Source organism: Diospyros lotus, chromosome 10 (genome assembly GCF_014633365.1).
Source record: "Diospyros lotus cultivar Yz01 chromosome 10, ASM1463336v1, whole genome shotgun sequence".
NCBI lineage: Eukaryota > Viridiplantae > Streptophyta > Magnoliopsida > Ericales > Ebenaceae > Diospyros > Diospyros lotus.
This window is the reverse complement of record NC_068347.1, coordinates 532,487-550,167: the sequence shown is the minus strand read 5'-3', so window position 1 is coordinate 550,167 and position 17,681 is coordinate 532,487. Positions and strand designations below refer to the sequence as shown.

Below are 17,681 nucleotides of genomic sequence, written 5' to 3'. Positions count from 1 at the left end.
TTTGTTATTCTGAAAAATTGTTTTTCAAAACAGAAAATTAGAATATGCGTTTACTTTAAAATTTTGTAAAATATTATTTTATGATCATTTATTTAAGAAATTTGATTCAAAATAAATTATAAATTTAATTTAAAGAATTTCAAATATAATACAAATTATATAATTTAATCATATATAATATATTAAAATTACAAAGTACATTCTAAGTCATTTTTAATTTCACTCAACTATTAATTTCATAATAAATTTATTTGTACCTATAAATTAAAATTTGATATTAATTTTGAGATTTAAATTATTCACAACATAAATATTTAAAATTATATAAAGCATAAAATAACAAAAACTATATTAATTGGGCGTGGAGGCACGGAAGGAAAAAATGGCAGAGGGCGATGGCGGGCGACTGGATTTAGGCATGGCAGGCAGTGGTGATGGCTTGGGTGTGAAGGGCAGTGGCGGGCGAGAGCGATGGCAGTGGCGGTGGCGATGGCAGTGGCAGATCTGGGCGTGGAAGGGGCGATGGTGGCTGTGGCAGATCTGGGCTTGGAGGGTAGTGACAGGCGAGGGCGGTGGCGGTGGCAGTGGCGGTGGCCGATCTTGGCATGGAAGGCAGTGGCGATGGAGGATATGGGCTCGGAAGGCTATGGCGGGCGAGGGAGATGGCAGTGGCGGGCGGATTTGGGCGTGGCAGTGATGGTCGTGGCTAGCGATTGCAGTGATGACGGTGGCATGGATGATGGAGGCGATCGAGCTTGAATAAAAAAAAAGAGAAGAGAGAAGAGAGGTTGAAGAAAAGGGATGAAAACGGTGGTTGTTTTCCGTGTTTTGGATGGAGGCTGATTTTGGTTGAAAACAGCCAAAACGTGTTTTTGGCATTTTGAGTTTTCTGTGTAAATTTTTTGTGTGTTTTGCAAAATGTATTTTTGAAAATGAGTAAGTAAACGCGTTTTGAAAAACTAAAAATGAAAAACGGGCTGAAAATGCTAAAGAGAACAGCCCCTAAGTATTTTTCTTGCCAAACCTAAAAAATGCTTAATGAAATTTACCCATAAGAAAATAATAAATCAACGATTCATTAGCACAACCGCCCTATTTGGTTATTCAATTGAATTTTTGAATCAAATAAGATTATTCATCTAATATATCTCGTAGCTTTCTCATCTCTTTAAATAGTGTTTGTTAATCAATATATGAGCTAAAAAAACGAGATATAAAATATATTTTAAATAAAATTATTTTTATTATATTTTTTAAATTTATCTATCAATCATTAAAAAAAAAAGACACATGACTTTTTATTTGAAAATTTTCAAATAAACATATTTCTTCTCCTTTCAATAAATTTATTTTGTATCTTACAAATAAGAAAAAATAATATATATATATATGTCTTCTAATATTTTTTAAAAATTTTAACAAATAATCTAATAAAAATCTTAAAATACTTCTTATTTTATATTTTAATTTAAAAAATATTTTAATTTTATATTAATACAATTTTATGTAATACTATCTTAGTAAATATTAAATATTAAAAATGAATTAAAACTTTATAAAACTCAACAGATTTCGTCTTTGTCAGCAAATTCAGGCTGACAAAATTGGCGTCAGGTTTGACTAAATCCCAACAAAATTTAAATTTTAAATTCCAACGGTTGGGGAGGGCAATTGTGCCATTTCAATCCCACAGCTCCAGCTGGGCACTGGGCAGTGGGCACCAAATGTAAAGTCCCTTTGTTATTGAGATATTTTTAAGCATAATTTTTTAATATTATTATTAGTATATTTTTGTGTATATTTTAGATTATATAAAGATATATTAATGACAAAAATATCTCTCATGAAACTCGCATGGAGACGAGAGATATTTTAGTCATAATACCCTTTGTGTAATTCAAGATGTACAAAAATGATGTATACTAGCATAATTCATAGTTTTTGTATATTTATTTTGATATAGAATATAAAATATTATTTTAAATATTAAATTTAAGTGTTAAAATAATATTTTAAATTTAAATAATATGATTATTGTGTTGAATAAAGTGAGCTCAAGTCAACCAAAGAGGAAAAAGCACAAGAAGGGAATTTCGGAATACTTTTTCGAAGAAATAGTATTTAGGAAACTTTTTCGAGTCCAAAAATACATTAATTCACTTTTAATGTTTTTGTCTAGAAATTCAAAATAAATTATCTTGAAAGATGTAAATATTCTTTTACTTATAAATTTCAATCACTATAAAAAAGAATGATAACCCGTCGAGTCATGTTACATGTACATTATTTTTGTATATTTTGGGCTACACAAGGTGTATAAATGACAAAAATACTCTGCGCCTCTCCATGCGCCTCTATGCTCCTCGGAGGGATATTTTTGTCATTGATACACCTTTGTGTAGCCCAAGGTGTCATAGAATATAGCTCAGCGATTAAGGATGATCCTGGATAAAGGTATTTTGTCCTCACATCAACGGGTATGTTAGGGATTGAAATTGGCTACTGGGTTCCTAATTTAATTCTTTTGCTGATATTGTGAGGCCAAACAAAGGGAATGCTTGTGATGGTGCGTAAAAAAATATATATATATATATAAAAAATGAAATGGAAAAAATAAGAAAGGCTTTGATTTGAAGCATAGACTTTGGAATAAAGTAAGAGAAACATATGTATGTATATGCGTGTGTGTATGTATATATATATATATTATTTGGAATTAATTTAATTAGAAAAGGCTGATTAGCAGCAACTAATGACATATGTGTCAGTAATTTAATTTAATTGAAAGGAAGCCCGCGGCATCATGGAGTAGGTGGGGCCCATCCCGCTTCTCATGGACCTAGCCTGGCCTCTGGATCACTGTCCACCTTTGACTCTGATCAAGCCATTCTGGCCGTCGGATCTCCCTCTCTCTACTTTTCCAGCTGGTCTTCCGTGATCATAGCCTATCACGTGCCCCGCGCACAATCACAAGCACAACGGACGGAGAGGTTTAGAATAATGCTATTGATATATCTTTGTATATATTTTAAATTATATAAAAGTATATTAATGATAAAAATATCTCTCATGAAGTGTATAGAGACGTATTAGGTGCATGAAAATAAGAGATATTTTGATCATAATATCTTTTTATGTAATCTAAAATATACAAAAATAATATATATTTAACATGATTCGAGAGATTTATCCCTTACAAATTTTATTCCACCATATAATACTTCTTTTTAATTGAATTAGGTGGTTTTTTTTCTTTTTATCTAAGAATATTTTTATTTTATCAGTTAGATATAGGGACTATGAAGCACGAAAACGGTTCGGAGGCGTCGTTTCGGCATTTTCGAACCGTTTCCTGTTTCGAAAACGCCAAGACGGCCCGAAAAGGCCTTCGAAACATTTCTGTAAATTGCGAAATGTTCTGGGGGTCGTTTCGCAATTTACAGAAAATGTAAGAAACGCGTTTCCAGCGACCACGGTCACTCACCTGCAGCGTGGAAGACAATGGTCACTGAGAGGCGAGGCGGCGGCGAGGCGAGGCGAGATATGGAGTATGTAGCAATGGTCGAGGCGATAGATGGTGTACGGCAGTGGGCGGCGACGAGGGTGAGAGGCCAACGACGGTGGCAGAAACGTTTTGACTGTGAGAGAGGCGAGATCAAACGCGATGGTGAGGGTAAGAGACTCGTTGATGGTGAGAGAGACGAACGACGGTGGCAGAGACGCTTCAACTGTGAGAGAGGCGAGACGAAGGCGAGGCTGAGGGCAAGAGACTCATCGATGGCAACTGAGAGAGGCAGCAATGATGGCAGAGATCGACTGTGAGAGAGGTGAGATCGATGGCGAGGGCAACAGATACGTCGACGACAAGAGAGGCGGTGAGTCGACGACGGTGGCAGACGAAAGAAGTGGCGCAATCGGCCATTGACAGCAAGGGCGTGGGTCTCTGAGAGCTTGCGGGTAATAGTATAGGGTAATATTGTAATAGTATATCTCGGGTTTGCAAAATTATAATTTAATATTATTTATAGTATATAAATTATATATTAATTTCACACACACCCCTGTATTTTTTAAAATTACAGTTTACCCCGCGTTTCCGTTTCCTAATTTTTTTGAAAAATACCGTTTCTGCGTTTTCCCGTTTTCTGTTTCCGTTTCCGTGCAACATAGGATAGGGATACACAAACGGTCAATTTAATTATTAAATTATTTAAAATTTACTAATTCATTAAATCAAATTAAGAGATAAAATTAAACTGAATTAATTGATTAACTCAAAATATCAAAGTAATTGATAATAAAAAAAATTGAATTCAAGTCGTATAAATTGAATCAAATCAATTAAACTGAAAAAACGTAAAAAATCGAAGAGAATCAAAATAATCGATAGAAAACATATAAAATCGAAGAAAATGACGTCATTTTATAAATATCAAAATAATATTATTTTAAAATTTAGTCAGTTCGATTAATTTAGTTCTTTCAACAAAAAATCAAATCGAAGATTAAAAACTAAATTTTTGAAAAAAATTAACCAAACTGATAAATTTGATTGATTTGGTTGGATTAGTTCTAATAAACTAAAATTTTAATTTCACCTAACTAGAGATAAAAAAAGTGTTAAAATAATTTATTTAAATGTGACATAATATAATGATTGATTCACAATAAATCTCGTACAGATGGAGATGTACTTAGAATTTATGTAAAATCGACTTTACATAATAAGATTCGGATACCGAATTCTTGTATTTATGAACATATAAGACCTATTTTTTGATAAAGTAAAGTATAAATGTTGAGCTTCACTTTAGTAGTTGTAACCAAAAAGGCTAGTCATGTCACGTGACATTTGTGAGGAGAGATATTCCAACTCACTCTCACCATCTTTGAAGATACTATTTGGTAGCTTAGCTCCATTGTTTTAAACCCAATATTATTTAACTATTGGGTTAATGGAGTCTATGTCACAAATCATTATTTAACTATTACCCCCATTATCTAAATGATTAACCATGGTGGATAAATTTTTTAAAGTTAAAAAGAGTTCAAATTTTACGAGTGCTATTACTTTTTACTATATCCCTTATAGTTTAGGTGTTTTGCTAATATGATTTATGATTTTATAAAATTATTATGTTGTTCGTGTTGAGTAACATAATATTTGCTTGATACAAACAAAATTAGAAAGCGGACGTAAACTCTGCCCTTTTCTTTTTTTGTATATCCGTGTCGGGCAAACTCGATCTGAACAAGAAAACATTTATGTAAGAATTTAATATGATGAGAGATTATGATATTATCAATATGAAGTTAATTAATAAGGAATTTTATTAACTTCCTGAGAGTGGGGTCAATATATATATAGAGATCAAGAGAGAAGATATTATCCCTGTGACTGGATATTCGAGGTTAATGAGACTCTTTGACGGTGGTATGGTGCCGATGGGACCCTCATTAATAAAGATGTGATATGTCATTAATGAGGATGAGATCTTGAGCGGGTGTAAAAGTATCTAACATGCTACTTATATATAATGATGATGCTGTAGGATGATGCAAAGTCAAGATCGGGTCGCAGGTAGAGACCAGCCCAAGACGGGGCTTGATTGGTCCATGGGCTAAGTTGGGCAAGAGGCTCGATTTGGGTCGGTACGGTCCATTACCAATAAGGAACAAGGGATTAATTTTATTCCAAAGAAATAGATGAGCAAATGATGGAACCAAATTCTTGTGTATAGGCATACCCAATTAAGCAAACTCTTAGAATTAATTGATTGATTTGTTCATATATGGGTTTTGACAAAGAAAATGAAAAAAAGAAAAAGGAGTTGAAGAAGAAGTTTTGTAATGGAGTTCTCTGTGTAAGGCAGTGAGGCAGTGTGAATGAATGAATAAATAAACAATGAGTATCAAGGAGAGAGGACAGCTAAAGACAAAAATTAGAGCCTAATCTCTAATTAATTAGCTGATTAAGCAGAAGACGACGATCCGCTCAATAGTAAGCTGCGTGCCTTCGCTGTTCTTCAGGAATTGATCCCATCCCCATCCCCATCTCATCGTCTTCTTCTTCTTCTTCTTTTTCCCTTAATTTATCCATTCACATGCTTCCAAACCTCGGAATTTCCATCATACCAAACAAACACTGCTGACAGGTACAGAGAGACGCAGAGAATAATAATCAATCAACTGTTTAAATAATATATACATGAAGAAGGATCATCGTTTTCAGCATCTTAATTATGGTCTTCTGGCTTGTTCATTAAGTTTGAGATATATATATGTATATATCTATATGTGGGTAGAGAGAGAGAGAGAGAGAGAGAGAGAGAGAGAGAGAGAGAGAGAGGGAGGCACCTTCTTAATATCCTCCGCCATATATATATAGAGATCGAGAGAGGAGATACTCAGAAGGGTGGTTGTGGGCGTGCGTGCTAAGGAAGAAGAAGACAACGACGACATGGGGAAGAAAGCCAGCCAAGCATCAAAGAAGGAGAAATCCAAGGATGACGGCTCCAACTCCAAGAAGCACATCAACGACAGCCTCATCAAGGTGTTGCGCCCCAAGGTGTATATCACCGACTCTTCCACCTTCAAGTCCCTCGTCCAAACCCTCACCGGCTGTTCAGCCGCCCCGGCGGCCCGCCCCGTGCACCATCGCAAAACGCTTCTCCAAGTCATGCGCAGCTGCCAGGCCGAGGAGGATAACGATAATGACCGTGATCAAGAGACTCCACAAATTCCCCTGGAATATAATAATTATTATTATTACGGTGGCGTTGAATCATTCTCTGCTAATTATAGTTCGCCTTTGGGCACGGGATCGGAGAGTTCTTCGCCGGACTCCAGCTTGCCGGCGTCGGCCTTCTCGTCTCCTGAGGCCCCTCCTTTCGTGGCGCCGGAGAGCGATCAACGGATGATGGAGTTCTCGCAGCTCCTGAATCTGGAGAAATGGCTTTTAGAGGTTGATATTCCTGATGATCAGGAGAACAATATTATGGATCATGAATTCATCGGTGGCTCATACGATCCAATATTGGCTCCTCAGGTCTATGTTGATTATGATGATCAGTATGATGGGTTGCCGAGGGTTTAAGCTTTTCTGATTGCGCCATGGATCTACCTCGTTCAGCCATGCATTAATATCGGATAGAATTACTGTAGTGTACTGTTGTGCTATGTATATGCATGTCAATGTACAGGGATATATATTTATATATACATATCTATATATATGTATGCATGTTTTTGTACAAAGAAGAGATATATTGTATAATCAGATTTAATAACATACGTACTAATTAATCCTACATAGCTAGCTCTTGCATCTCTGCATGTGTATATAATCTATAAAGTTTCCTTTATTGCACTAATCATCATCTTAATTAAGACACATTTATTATTATTCTTTTGGGTACTTGGAAAACAATTATAAATGTTGGTTAATTGCCACTTGAACCACCTTTGAGAAATCCATATTTGAGCATGCTGGCAATTTTGGTGTCATCCAATCCATATACGTACGAATAAGATGCTTGTAATTATTATTATAGTCACTTGAACAAATTTAATCTTGGGTTGGGATTATGGGTTTTAATTAGTTTTTTGAGTTTGAGACTTTTCTTTGGGTATGCATGATGAAACTTCCTCTTTCTACCAATTAAGGGGGGATGTCAGAGTTCACTTTTACCAATTAAGGGATTAGTCAGTTAGATTGGATACAAGTAACATCTTCATTGTGTAGAACTCGTCTTATAGTAAAGCTAGAAAGGAGACGATATAAAGTTGAAGGGAGACATCAGCCGACTCCGTGGCTCAATGGATAAGATTACAGCAACAGCTTCAGCTATTTGGCATTTGGCAATACATATATATGTGTGTGTGTGTGCGTGTGTATGATAAGCTCATCATAGTCAGGGGAAAACAAAGCCGATGAACATTACATACATCTTAGATTCACGCAAAAACAAGAAGAATGGTGGTGGCAGCATTGTAGGAGAAAGCAAACAGTTTTCTTTTTGAACAACAGATGAAGTGGCTATTGAGGCTAGGCTCCTCGTGTTGTTTGTGCGGAAGCAGGGAGGCTGTATAGCGATTTGAGCTGTCTGGTGATGAGCTTGCTGTTATGGAGAGCCAGTTGGAGTTCCAAGTCATCGGACCACCATTGTTCCAGCCCGTGTGCCTCCAGAAACTTCTGCTTGCCCTTGGACAACACGAAAAGCTTGGCAGCCACATTGGCATTCGTGGGGCCGGGGCCGATGTTCTCTTTGTCAGCCTGCTTCTCTTCTGCCCCTTCTCGATCTGTGTAATAGCAGCAAATGTAATCGCTATTGTTCACATACAGATGAGGCACCCATTTCTTCAACCCCATAAAGGTGCTGCTGCTCTCCATCTCAATGCCACCAGCCTGAGTTTCGCCGCCACTTGAAGGAAGCATGGACTTAAATCTCTTCCAAGCAAAGCCGGCTTTTTCTCCTATATTTCTTAGACACATAGCTAGGGAAACTGAGGGTGGATTAAACAGATGAGCCTCCACAAATATCCCTTCTTTAGCTAATGCTTTCCCAACTTGGAGAGCAAACCCGGCCCCTAAGGAATGACCTGCCACGCAAACGTTGCTGCTTCCATACCTATCAGCAATGGATTTCAATGCTGTCAAAGCGCCATTAAATCTGACCGAGCCCTTTAAGCTTTCCCATGCTAAAAACCGGAAGTCATCCTCTATATCCCTTCTCATTGTTTGACTTTTTAGTATTGTCCCTCGGAGTGCTAATACAGCCCTTGGTGCACCACTAGGTCTAATGAGTATGAAGTCAGCCATGGCTGCAGATCTATCCCATTCGAGAATTGCACCAAATATTGACCCATCTCTGTCATCAATTAAAGTTTGGGCAAGCTTGAACTTAAAGGGTAGCCACCATTTTGGGGCAAGAGCATTTTCTGTCCTGTTCTCTTGTCTGTCCAGTTCAAGCAAGTAGACTGCCTGAATGAAGCAGGCAATTACCGTCCTTTTGTAATTTCCATCCTTCCTGTAAACATAATTCCACCAAAGCAATGCCATTAAATGAGACACCAGAAGTAATGAAGAGAGAGAATACAGTACTTCTAAGGTCTGTTCAGTTAAAAACTTCTGATACTCCCAACTATTTGGGACAAAACTGTGTTTTACAAAATCAGGCCAGGCAAGCTTGAAATTAAGAGGTGTTATCTCATCACCATTTTGGGGAAACAGCATTTTTTTTTACCAGATCGTGCTTTGATTACATAAAAATATCATGATGCAAAACGAATTGCCATGAAAGGGGTGAACCAGGCATGAAAGAAACCAGAAAGACCTATAATATTGATTCAGATTTATTTTGAATACGTACACTTCTTTCCCTAATTGTTTTGAGTATTCAGCACTGTCTCAAGTCTCAGCATGAGTGGCTTCATTAGATAATATCCTCTTCAACAGCTTTTCAGAAAGCTGCTGATATATATGTCAAGATTGGCTTGGACCGCATCAAGACATGCAATTTATTATCATATCCATTGATCAATTGAGAACAAGTAATAAAATTACTACAAAAAGAAAAAAGACAAGGTTTTGGTGGCCAAATGGTCCAAGTATTTCCAAGTACATAATCACAGAAAATAATTAAAATGTTTTCCTTCTAAGCACATCGCCCTTATCCTGCTCCACTACACTATTCACTTCATGTACTATAGCCAACCTAGTTGCTTCTGTAGGTATGTGGTTGTTTTGTCCACTGAAAAGACCAATTTTGACCACATAAAATTATTGTTCTATAGTCATGCTCACATAGACCAATAGAAAACAAATACACTTTTAGAGTTCAGATAACTAGCAACTAGTTGAGAATCTCATAATGACGTAGGGACGTCCTAAGGGAGTGTTGATCTTGGCGAGCTTGACAACTCCGCTATGATAAGGGTACCGACCATGGCAAGGTTAATAACTCCACTACGACAAATATTAGTCGTCAACACCACCACCTTGAGAGGCTAATTCAAGGATACAAAAACACTTGCACTCTAGGAATCCTCAACTAGAGGAAGAGAGCACAAGGAAGAAGCCTTGTATTTATAATATTTCAATACTCAAAAGATATAAATAGAACGTAACTCAAGGGGTCATTTATAACAAGTGGTGGTGGTGGGTTTGGGGCGGGGGGCCATTGCATTTCCGTTGTGGGACTCAATGCCCACTACATCACCTAACTCCAATATGTTTGCTTCAGCTAGATCTTAGTTTACCAGAACAGAGGTCTCCAGAAAAAGACTAGCCATGTTGGTTATGCAAAATTGAAGTTCACTAGGGTCTCCCAAGTTAGGACCTACCTAGCTAAACTATCAAACTGAAGTGGTAATGTACCTTGTAACTGTATTGTCATGAAACCGTGATTCCAGTGGCATTTTAATAACTAAACAGAAGCATGCCCAATATTGACTGATTCAATTCTTGGGCAACAGGATTCTTATCATTTCTTTCCTTTTTCATTTTTCCTGATAAGTAAAAATATAAAGATTGAAAGGGGCCAGAGGCGCAAACCAAGGACAAAAGAGGAGTAGGAAAGCCATTACATTACAAAATCAACGGAACTATCAGCCAACAGTATCTCAACCTTTTAACACTCCAAGCCCTAAACATCACTACCCAAACTCCTTGTGGACTTCCATCCATCCAAAGTTTGTCTTCAATCTATTTGATCAGCTTAGTGACATCATTATAGATACTCAAGGAGTTATGAGAAAGTTGGAAGCCAAATCCACAATGATACTTCCGAATTGCCACCCAAATACTTCCATAGACTGTTATCATGCCCCAACAAACGGTGACCAAACATCAATAGGACGGAACAAAAAAATGCAAATAAGAGTACAATTACCCTCTACTTGTGAGACACAAGTAGATCTGACCCTGTATTTACTGTGTAGCAGTCTGCAAAAAATTTTCTTTGTACAAGTCAAAGGCATGAACTTCTACATATGCTCCAGCAAACTTTAACATGCTACAGTGAAAATATGTGAATCTATATGTTTGTCAGCCTCTGTAAGTCTACATGTTGCTTTTCAGGATATTTCTCAAAATTGATGCTGATTGGTCATATTGGACCAACAAATACTGTGACCTAGGGCATTATATGGACTTCAAAATACGTTAGTTTGTCACCACCAAAGTTAGTAGCTTAGAAGTGCAGCAGGCTAGACCCGCCACCTTGTGAATCTGAGGTTGTGGGTTTGAGTCATGTTGAGCCCATTATTGCTCGGGTAGTCCATGCTTTATGTTTAAGTTGAGACCAGGGGCGGAGGCAAGGGAGGGACTGATGACGCTACAAAGGATGGCCCCTAACAGGGTATTAAAGACAGGATGGACAGGGTGTGTGAAGTCATTATAAAATGAGCTCTGACAAGACGGCCTTAAGTCCCTTCATACCTTCTTACTTGCCAAGTACAGGGATAAGTTGGGGCAACCTACCAGGACGTGACCTTGGCAGAAGCTAAACCCCAACCGAGGAAAACAAGTGTCCACGGCGGTCTCTTACATGCGTCTGATGGTGGTGAGGAGCACTAAGGCTAACCGCAACCCACCCATGCAGGGGCAGCGGTCCTCAGGTTTGAAACTATGTCCCTCAAGAAACCAATGTTACCTTGGCTCCTTGACACAACATGTAACGCGTATGTAAAGAAAATATATCAAAATAAACTCTTGAAAGAACAAAATTTAATAGTTGAAACTTGACTTTCAAGAAGACACTAAAACAAGATTGTTTTGCTAAGAAAACCCAAATAAGTTGTTAAAAATTGTATTGAGAAAAACTGATTACAAACTCTAGGTTTCTAGGCATATTTATAATGTTTGGCTAATCTATCTAATACTTGTAAATAAAATCTAACTAGAATCCTAATAGAAATAAATCATAATCAAACATGAAGTAGAATCCTAAATCAAGTAGAATTCTAAAACATATGAAATATTAAAATACTGTTTGCTACTGTTTTGGCACTACTGTTTTAGTTTAGTCCAGGGGCAGATCTAAATGTGAGCCCAGGGCAGCCCACAAAAAAAATTAAAATTTTAAGGTAAAACCCAGCCCAAATTCAGTTTAGCCCACCCCCAACCCACCCTACTCTACAATGCTAGATCTGCCCCTGGTTTAGTCGGGTCAGTCTTGGACCGAGTCTTGAATATACGACCGAATCATTCACCTCCACTTGAGAAAAATTCAATCTCAAATTTTGATATGGGTAGGACAACTCCATGTTTGGCAAGTATAAAGAGAGATTAGCCACATTGAATGTTTGGAAATATTGAAACCCTGACTCATTATAAGGATCAAAGTTTGCAAACGTTGAGGTTGCTGGGACAACATAATGTTCTAGATCAAGCTCCGAATTCATCCAAAAGTCATTCTTTAGTTTATACTCATCCTCATCGTCACTATCATCCATCATTGGTCTTCTAGGATTAATGAGGATAGGATTAATGGCTGGTCTTCTTGTTTTAACGTAGTTAGCTTGATTTACGCCATTAGGCTGGTTCTGGTTATCATTAACTCATTGTAAAACACCCAATTGGTTGTGGATTCGCTCCAATTGCTGCTGCATTGTACGAGTTATTTCCCTGTTGTTCTTCGATTGCTCTCCAAATTGCGAGCAGCCCTCGATCACTGTCATGAGGCTGGTTGCAACCGTTACTTTCAAAATTATCCATCTGATTGGTTGGTTAATCGCTCATACCACCTAACGCAATGTGTAGCGCATGTGTGAAGAAAACATACCAAAATAAACCCTTGAAAGAACAAATTTCAATGGACGAAGTCTGATTTTCAAGAAGACGTAAAAACAAAATTATTTTGCGAAAAAAACCCAAATAGGTTGCTGAAATTTGTATTGAGAAAAACTGATTACAAACTCTAGATTCTAAGCATATTTATAGTGTTTGGCTAATCCATCTAACACTTGTAAATAAAATCCAATTAGAATCTTAATAGAAATAAATCCTAATCAAACATGAAATAGAATCCTAAATTAAGTAGAATCCTAAATCATATGAAGTATTAGAATAATGTTTGCTATTGTTCCAGCACTATTGTTTCAGTTTGGTCAGGTCAGTCTTGGACCAAGTCTTGAATATTAGTGACCGCATCACTCCCCCATCTCAACTTAGGCTAGGACATAACCTTGGCAAAAAAACAATGTTAGTTTGACAGCATAATCTTCAAAATCTATTTTGAGAAATTTGGGGTCTTGAAGCCTTAACTCGTGTTGTTGTGTGCCTGGGCAGAAAAATGGTTATATCAGCAAGGCTTACATCTGATCATGCAAATTGCCCCATTCCAGGGTTTCTTTGGGGAAAATAGGATAGGTTGTTATCTAAGTATGTAGTATAGCTTAGATAACAGCCTGCAGGTAGAAAATAAGAATTTTCCTTCCACTCTCCCTATTTACCAGGAATTCTCTCCTGTTTTCTTTTTCTTCTTCCTCCTCATGTTTGAAGGTATGGGGATACCTGCCCATATTCAAAATAGGGGAAAAAATTGTATTTATTCTTTCATTTGTAGGGATATTTTGGGTAATCAGGGCAAGTTGTGGATGATTTTCTTCTGGACCAGTCCTGTGGTTTTTCTCTTATTTCATAAGGACTTGCGCATTAAAGTCCTGGTATCAGATCTTGTTTTCTGATACATTTTCATCTGGACCAGTCCTGTGGTTTTTCTCTTATTTCATAAGGTCAGCCTTTGTTTTTCTCCACAAGTTCCAAGAGTTAAAGTCTCATCGTCTGGAGCTTTCATTTTTTTCAAGTTTGAGAGTGAATTTTTGTATACAGCTCTCTGGAAATAGTGAATTTGCTAATACTATTAATCCTTGATGTGCCTTTTCACATTTACATGTGGAGCTTACTTGAGAATGATCTCTTAAACTGAATCTGAGAGTTGGGAGACTTATGAGGTATTTCACATGAGTGTTAGACCTCTATGCCTCTATTTATAACAAAAAAGTGAAATTTGAGTTTCACTTTGTATTGGGAAAGTTGTGACAAGAACAGTGAGGGATGTCATGATGGATTAATTTACAGAATTTTTAAATGGGCTTCATTCATGATGAAATCTGAATTTGTTCAACAATATGGCACCCATATCTTCTCTAGTGTGATAAGAATACACACTTAAAAATGTCACTATGTTGATCACAAATTTGGTTAGAGTTTTACTGGTAAAGTTAGTACACCGCTACTATTAGCAGGGGTAAGCCTTATCCATAGTTAATCTCGGGACTTGGGGATTATTGTCCATAGATATGAAGATAAATTATACACATTTGACCCCATTGTGCATCAGCAATGATTTTTAGAGTTTGAGATAAATTTGGAAATATATCATAGTCAAGTGAACCATGTAGGGAGAGTTTTAGAACCCTTTAACTGGCTGCTATTTACCAGTCACTTCATAGGTTGCACAATCAATTTTTTCTGTACGGTTTTGCCGATAGATTCAGGCTGATGAAGAATTTTTTTATGTCCCCAGTGGGGTGAGAAAAGGAGCCTCAGTAGAAAATTTGTGGAGATTTTCATTGAATTTGTGACTCGTGGTTTGCGAGGAATCAGGTTTGAAGCCATATTTACAAACAGAGAGGTAGCATTTAAACACTATCCAAGGCATTCAGGCTGACCGAGAATTTTTTTATGTCCCCAGGGGGGTGAGGAAAAGGAGCCTCAGTAGAAAATTTCTGGAGATTTTCATTGAATTTGTGACTCGTGGTTTGCGAGGAATCAGGTTTGAAGCCATATTTACAAGCAGCGAGGTAGCATTTAAACGCTATCCAAGGCATGATGCCACATCTTAGGTGCAGGACCAGCAACAGCCCGCAACCTTTATGCAAACAACCAAAACATCCATCCTAACCCACTGGGGCCCAGGGGAAATTTCTTCCATGATGTCAATCAGAACTTGCTTGACATCTTCACCTTCCTCCAATGGTTGTTTCTCTTCTTGGGAAATTTAATTGTGGCATTGAAATTTCTCCAGAAGGGATTTCATGTATTATTTAGTATCCATGTCGAATTCAAGGCAAACCAATTCCTAAACCCCCCCCCAACCAAAATTTTTACAACAACAGAATAGAGTGAGCATGAGCCTAAAGAACAACTATATGCGCAACAAAAAGGTTATTTATACTTAACAGATAGAGAGAAATAGAAACCATGTTCAGGAAACTAAAGAAAACCCCAGAGCCCATTCCTAAAAGGATCGAGCATATGCAATGTTAAGCAGAATTCTTCATCGAGGAAAACCACAACTTATAATGACGAGTTTGGAAGACTGTTAATCCACCCATTTTACCAGAAACCCAGTATACAACAGTAAATCAGATAGAAGACTGACACCGTCATCCTCCCAATCAGATAAAAATTCTCCACGAAGGAACCCAAATACAAGTCCCTTGAAGTTTCCAGAAATCCACAATAAAACTGATCCCTGTCAATCTAATTTCTTAACCACTAAGAAAGCCCTAAGATCGGCCCAACAATTTTTTCACACAGGCTTATTGGGTCAGATCGGATTAAAAGACCCCCATTTTCCCCGTAATTCAAAGAACCCCTCTATCAATCAGTCCCTGAACAAACAAATTACTGTGAATTACACAACAAGGAGGCAAAATTGTTGAAAACCCTTAGTGCCACAGATGCCAATACCATATATGTGTATGTATATATATATATATATAGAGAGAGAGAGAGAGAGAGAGAGTGACCAGCTGGAATTGATGATGTCTCTCCAGTTAGGAGAGGAGATATTGCGAGGTCCAGAGACATGGAACGCATAGGGATGATGATGAGAGTTCTCGTTCTCTCCTTCCTCCACATCCGCCTCCGTCGCCATCTCCTCTGCGCTCCGCTTCGCCATCAACCAGACGCACCTCTCCTTCTTATCTGCTGATAACGATTCTAAGTTCTACTCCCACTGACGCACAAAAAACCAAAACGATGAATATTCCAAGAGCACCCCACCCTGCCCAGCCGCCCTCTGCTCAACCCAGTAGAGAGAGAGAGAGAGAGAGAGAGAGGAATGGGCTGGGTGGCATCGGATTCTGATGCTTTTATCAGGAATTCAAAGTCAGGTGTTGGATTTGAATGGTATGTGCCCTCCAACGGTCATATTTGTTTCAGTTCAGGTTTGTCCGTTGTGGATGGCTCTTTTATAATATTACCCCCTTCGTTTTATCCCAATTGATGCACAAACCTTCCTTCAAGGCCTTCACTTGGAAGGTTACTTTCGCCATTATGGCAAGAAGGGGCATTGACCCTGAAAATCTTGGCCTCCCCTCCACTTTCAAAACATATATTTTTTAATTTTATAATTAAAGATGTTTTTAATATTTTTGTTGTTGTTTGAATCTAATAATTAAAATTAATACATTGGAAGGAGTTTCAAGAGTTGATGAAATCTAGCGGAAAAATAAGGCTTCTATTTGAGCAAGTTGTCCAAAAAAGTTGAAATTGGTCTCAAAAAATACCCGTAATACAAAAAATAAGTTAAAAGGCATGCAAGATCTTTTTTGACACAGATTCTTCAATGTTTAAGTCAAAAGAGGTTAAGATGAAACCCGAATGCATATGAAATTATACAAAAATATGCAATAAGACATAGTGAAGAGTCGTTCAAGAGAAAAGTATTTATCTGAGATAGCACACATGTGCGGGATGTGAGGCTTTTATGGATTAGAGATGCGGTGTTGTCTAGAAAAATTCATTCTTCAAAGAAAACTCTCCTGAAATGACTTCTTCTCTTCAGTACGATAGAAGACTCCACGTCGGATGATATGTTACAATAATTTTATATTTTAAAAATTATAGCATTTATTTTCAAAAAAATTCAAAAATAATGTTTTCTAATTCATAATATAAAGTTGAAAAGTTAGAAAATTAAAATTTTATTTTTTATGAAAATTTTAATTATTTAATGAAAATTAGATTTGAAAAACAAAAAATATTTTCTACAACTTAACGTGTCTTTAGACTTTTTGTCTCAAACAAAGAAAACCACAAATAGTTTCATGTTTTAAAAATAACATAACTCTTGTCTCATTGTCTATTTGATACTTTAGTCTAAATTTCAAAATATTCTATCTATTTATAGCCTTTGATTCATGGATGGTCATATGACCAAAACCTCTTCGTCCTCAACAAAATTTGATTGACCTTTACTAGACAAAAAGATAAAGAGTAAATTACACCTAATATTCAAGTTTCATGAAAAAATAAAACATTCCCAATATTATTGAAAATGATAGGAATTTCATAATAAACTTACTATGCTTCTACCTTTTCATTACTTTGTACCATTCGAATTTTTATAACAATCAAAATACCTTTAATTTCTCTCTTTCTCTCTCTTCCATTTCTTTTTTATCGAAACCTCTTTCCTCCGTTCCTTTTTCTTTTGGCTAATGGAATCTACCTTCCCCAATCTTTTATTCCTTCATTTTCTTTCTAACCAATTGACTGATAAGGGAAGAAAAAGAAGAGATTGCAGAAGAAAGAGCAAATGAAAGTGAACGAGAGTGAATGTCAATCAATGGATGAAATAAGATAAAGAATATGTAAGTATTCTCCCTTATTGTATTTATTTGTTTCCATCTCTTTATCTCTCTCTCTACAATAGCCAATAGTGGTC

The 17,681-nt window shown here is 36.9% G+C and overlaps 1 protein-coding gene across 1 annotated transcript; it reads right to left on the bottom strand.

The window, feature by feature from the left end:
- Positions 1 to 7,739: 7,739 nt before the first annotated feature.
- Positions 7,740 to 16,139, bottom strand: LOC127811574 (GDSL esterase/lipase At4g10955). The gene is made up of 2 exons (XM_052351555.1): positions 15,760 to 16,139; positions 7,740 to 9,029 (listed from the first exon to the last, which is right to left on the bottom strand). The coding sequence occupies exons 1-2, from the start codon at positions 15,909 to 15,911 to the stop codon at positions 8,048 to 8,050; spliced, it is 1,134 nt and encodes a 377-aa protein (XP_052207515.1). The 5' UTR covers positions 15,912 to 16,139; the 3' UTR covers positions 7,740 to 8,047.
- Between the last annotated feature and the right edge of the window lie 1,542 nt (positions 16,140 to 17,681).